We start from the raw sequence: 4,011 nt of genomic DNA on the forward strand, positions 1-4,011 counted from the left end.
GAAAGAACCACCAGGCAAAACGAGCTCAGAGCCTTTCTCTTGCCCGGGCGCACAGGGGGCGCCGCGGGACCTTCTCTGAAGAGGCAGCAGCCGAAGCCCGGGGCGCTGCGCGGGCTGGGGTGGGGGCGCAGAGTCCTCTCCGACGCTCTCAGGCTCTGTTCGGACTCTTGCAGCTCCTGGAGATTCCAGTCTGCGTGTCCCAGGGCGTGTAGACACAGACGGAACTGCGCAAGATGTGCTGAGCCTTTAGGAAGTCCTCTTTTGTTCCTCCCATTTCTCTGTGCCTCCGTGTCCCAGGGTGCTCGCTGCCCCTTTCCATCCGACGCCCCAATAGCCCCTCTTTTCTCATTTAGTCTCCCCGCCGTTCCCTCCATTCTTCCTCGTGCGCCCAACGGCACGGCCCAGAAAACGGACTAGATGCGTTGGACAAGGCACGCGCCTGTTGGGAAAGTCAGCGGGACGGAGCCCTGGGAGGTTGGGGTCCCTCAAACCCTCAAACTCTGGGAGCTCCGAACTTGGCGCTCCGGCGCCTCTAGCGGCGGCCCGCGGAAATGTGACTCGAGGCCGAAGCTGCAGGACTGAATGGGGAACAGAGACTGAGCAGCGAACGATGAGGTCGGTGTGGGTCTTACTCTCCCAAGGCTGCTCGCTCCTTGTGCTGGTTCTGCCGGTGCTCGTTGTTGACTCTTTTGGCGAAGATACAATTTTTCACCCGGAATGGGGGTTTGACTCCTATGAAATCACCATCCCCAAGAAGCTCAGCTTCCGGAGAAGTAAGCAGGGTGTGGACAGTCCCGTGTCATACCTCTTGGAGTTGGAAGGCAAGAAGCATGTCCTCCGCTTGTGGCCCAAGAGGTTTCTGTTGCCCCGACATCTGCGTGTTTTCTCCTTCACAGAACAGGGGGAACTGCTGGAGGATCACCCTTATATACCCAAAGGCTGCAACTATATGGGCTCTGTGGAAGGGTCTGAGGACTCTGGAGTGACTATAAGTACATGCATGGGGGGTCTCCGAGGTGTACTGAATATTGATGCCAAACATTACCAAATCGAGCCCCTTAAGGCCTCTTCCAGTTTTGAGCATGTGGTCTATCTCCTGAAGAAAGAACAGCTTAGCAATCACACCTGTGGCTTACGAAATAGTGAAGTAGAAGGGCGAATAAGGCAGGCTGAGTCCCTGACTAGTCTAAGGGACTATCATGGATTCTATACACACCCAAAGTATTTGGAATTGGTCCTGCTCTTTGATCAAAATAGATACAGGTTTGTGAACAACAATCTTTCTCAAGTCATAAATGATGCCATTCTTTTGACTGGAATTATGGACACTTACTTTCAAGATGTCCATATGAGGATACATCTAAAAGCTCTCGAAGTATGGACAGATTATAACAGAATATATCTTGGATATTCCAACTTATCTGAAGTTTTAGGCAGATTTGTACTATATAAAAATAGTGTACTAAATAGCCGGCTTCCATCAGATTGGGCACATTTATATGTTCATAAAAAATACACTGATGCCCTTGCGTGGTCATTTGGAAGAGTGTGTTCTCCACACCATGCTGGATCAGCAAGCTCTTTACTAGATGCAAATATCCTTGGCCCTGCCACCTGGTCTACTCATGAACTAGGCCATGCTGTGGGAATGCTGCATGATGAAGAGTACTGCCAATGTAAGGGCAGGCTTAGTTGCATCATGGGCACAGGACGCACTGGGTTTAGTAATTGTAGTTATGTCTATTTTTTTGCACACGTATATTCAGGAGCAAAATGTCTAAATAATATCCCAGGAATGGGTTATGTGCTTAAGAGATGTGGAAACAAAATTGTGGAAGAAGATGAAGAATGTGATTGTGGTTCCACAGAAGACTGTGAACAAAACAAGTGTTGCCAATCAAACTGTAAATTGAGACAAGGTGCCAACTGCAGCATTGGACTTTGCTGTCATGAATGTCACTTTCGTCCATCTGGATACATATGCAGGCACGAAAAAAATGAATGTGACCTTGCAGAGTACTGTGATGGTAATTCAAGTTTCTGCCCAAGTGACTTTTTTAAGCAAGATGGAACCCCCTGCAAGTATGAAGGCCGTTGTTTCAACAAGGGGTGCCGATCCAGATTTATGCAGTGCCAAAGCATTTTCGGACCTGACGCCAGGGAGGCTCCTCATCAGTGCTACGACGCAGTTAATTTAATGGGCGATCAATACGGCAACTGTGAGATCACAGGAGTTCGAAGCTATAAAAAGTGTGACAAGCAAAATTCAATATGTGGCAGACTACAGTGCATAAATGTCAAAACCATTCCTGATTTGCCGGAGCATACGACTATCATTTCTTCTCACTTGCAGGCAGAAAAGCTCGTATGCTGGGGCACAGGCTATCATCTAGCCATGAGACCCCTGGGAATACCTGACATAGGTGTGATAAATGATGGCACGTCCTGTGGTGACAACCGGATATGTTTTAACAAAAATTGCATCAATAGCTCCGTCTTGAACTTCGACTGCTTGCCTGAGAAGTGCAATGCCCGAGGTGTTTGCAATAATAGAAGAAACTGCCACTGCATGTACGGCTGGGCCCCTCCATTCTGTGAGGAGGAGGGCTACGGAGGAAGTATCGACAGTGGGCCTCCTGGACCGCTAAAAACAGAGGTGTCCTCGTCAGTTCAGATTGTGTCCATCATGATATTTCGCCTCATTTTATTAGTCATCTCAGTGATTTTTGTGTTTTTTCGGGAAGAGATAGGAAACTATTTCAAACCCAAACAGGAAGAGACATCACCAGCTCAACCACCCGAAGAAAAAACTGAACATAAAGAGCCTACAGAAAACACTGGAGTTGAAACACCCAAAGCAAAGGCTGTCAAGAAGCTGAAAAAGTAACCAGGCAAGCCACAAGCTCGGTGACACGGGCTCGTGTTTTTCACGAGCTCGTCATTCATCCAAAGGCTCTCCATTCTTTTCCCAGTACTTTTTCACTCAAACTTTTCCACAAGTTTTGACCAGAAAATAAATGATCCTGTTCTGGAAACGAATCAGTGCATTTTATTTCCGTGATATTCACTTGCCGCCTCAGTTTGCGATCAAGTTTTGGATATCCTGAAAACTATCCCCTCATGGCTTTTCTGAACACCAGAGCCGTGAAAGTGGTGGGTTTCACAGAATAACCGTGGTTTGCAAAGTACAACTCTGTTTCTCAGAATCCCAATGGACAAAACGATTGTCTGCCCCTCTCAACTCGATCAGTGCGACGTCTGTGCCTGCGCCCCGTGCTGAACAATAAATGGCGACAACACATTTTATGAATAGAAAGTGTGCACTACAAGAAGCGTCCCTTCTATACACATATTCCCTGTTACCATCACTCGATGGGTCGCTCCAGCTCTGTAGACGTGTAGTCTGTGACTCAGTGTTGGGGTGACCTCGGATAGAGGAACAGCACTCCTCTGTCCTAACTCCTGCAGTGCAGCACAGTCTATAGACGATGACAAGCCCTGGTGATGTCTGGAGCAAGGCTGTTCACAAAATTCTGTGTTGGGGATTTCTGCTTGCAGGGGCAGGTCTTTTGTGAGTGTGTGCTGAGGGACACCTGGCTCTGTGTTTGCCACACCTATAAGTGGAGCAGAGGAGAGTGAGGAACAGCTTTCACTCCCAGGGACCTCCATGTCTCTGCCTTCAAATCTTCTCTCCCCTTGCACAGCGCTTTGGGCAGCAGGAGAGGAGGACTGAGGGGTGCCTTAGGAGGAGTTAGTATCTACCTCTTATGTCCAGGGAGGATCTTGTCCCTCCCAGACATGTGCCAACCCAAGTTTTTTGGTTTTGTTCTAGGAATCCCTTTTCTCTAAGGTTCACGCACATTTCTCCAGAAAAACATTCCCTCTTAGCCTCATTTCTGCCAGATGTTTTTCCCTCGTTATTACAATTCTATCAACTGGTTCTAAAATTCAGAATGAGGAAAACGGTAACCAGGTTGGCCACTACCACAATTGCTTCTTCCAAAATTCTAA

General features: G+C 48.1%; 1 protein-coding gene across 1 annotated transcript; it reads left to right on the forward strand.

The window, feature by feature from the left end:
* Nucleotides 1–610: 610 nt before the first annotated feature.
* Nucleotides 611–2,887, forward strand: ADAM30 (ADAM metallopeptidase domain 30). The gene has a single exon (XM_012643427.1). The coding sequence runs from the start codon at nt 611–613 to the stop codon at nt 2,885–2,887; it is 2,277 nt and encodes a 758-aa protein (XP_012498881.1).
* Nucleotides 2,888–4,011: the final 1,124 nt, after the last annotated feature.

This window comes from Propithecus coquereli, unplaced genomic scaffold, assembly GCF_000956105.1.
Source record: "Propithecus coquereli isolate 6110/MARCELLA unplaced genomic scaffold, Pcoq_1.0 Scaffold197, whole genome shotgun sequence".
NCBI classification, from domain to species: domain Eukaryota; kingdom Metazoa; phylum Chordata; class Mammalia; order Primates; family Indriidae; genus Propithecus; species Propithecus coquereli.

What these genes read in the sequence shown, in the direction of transcription:
- ADAM30 (XM_012643427.1), top strand. Translation starts at nt 611, where the DNA reads ATGAGGTCGGTGTGGGTCTTACTCTCCCAAGGCTGCTCGCTCCTTGTG.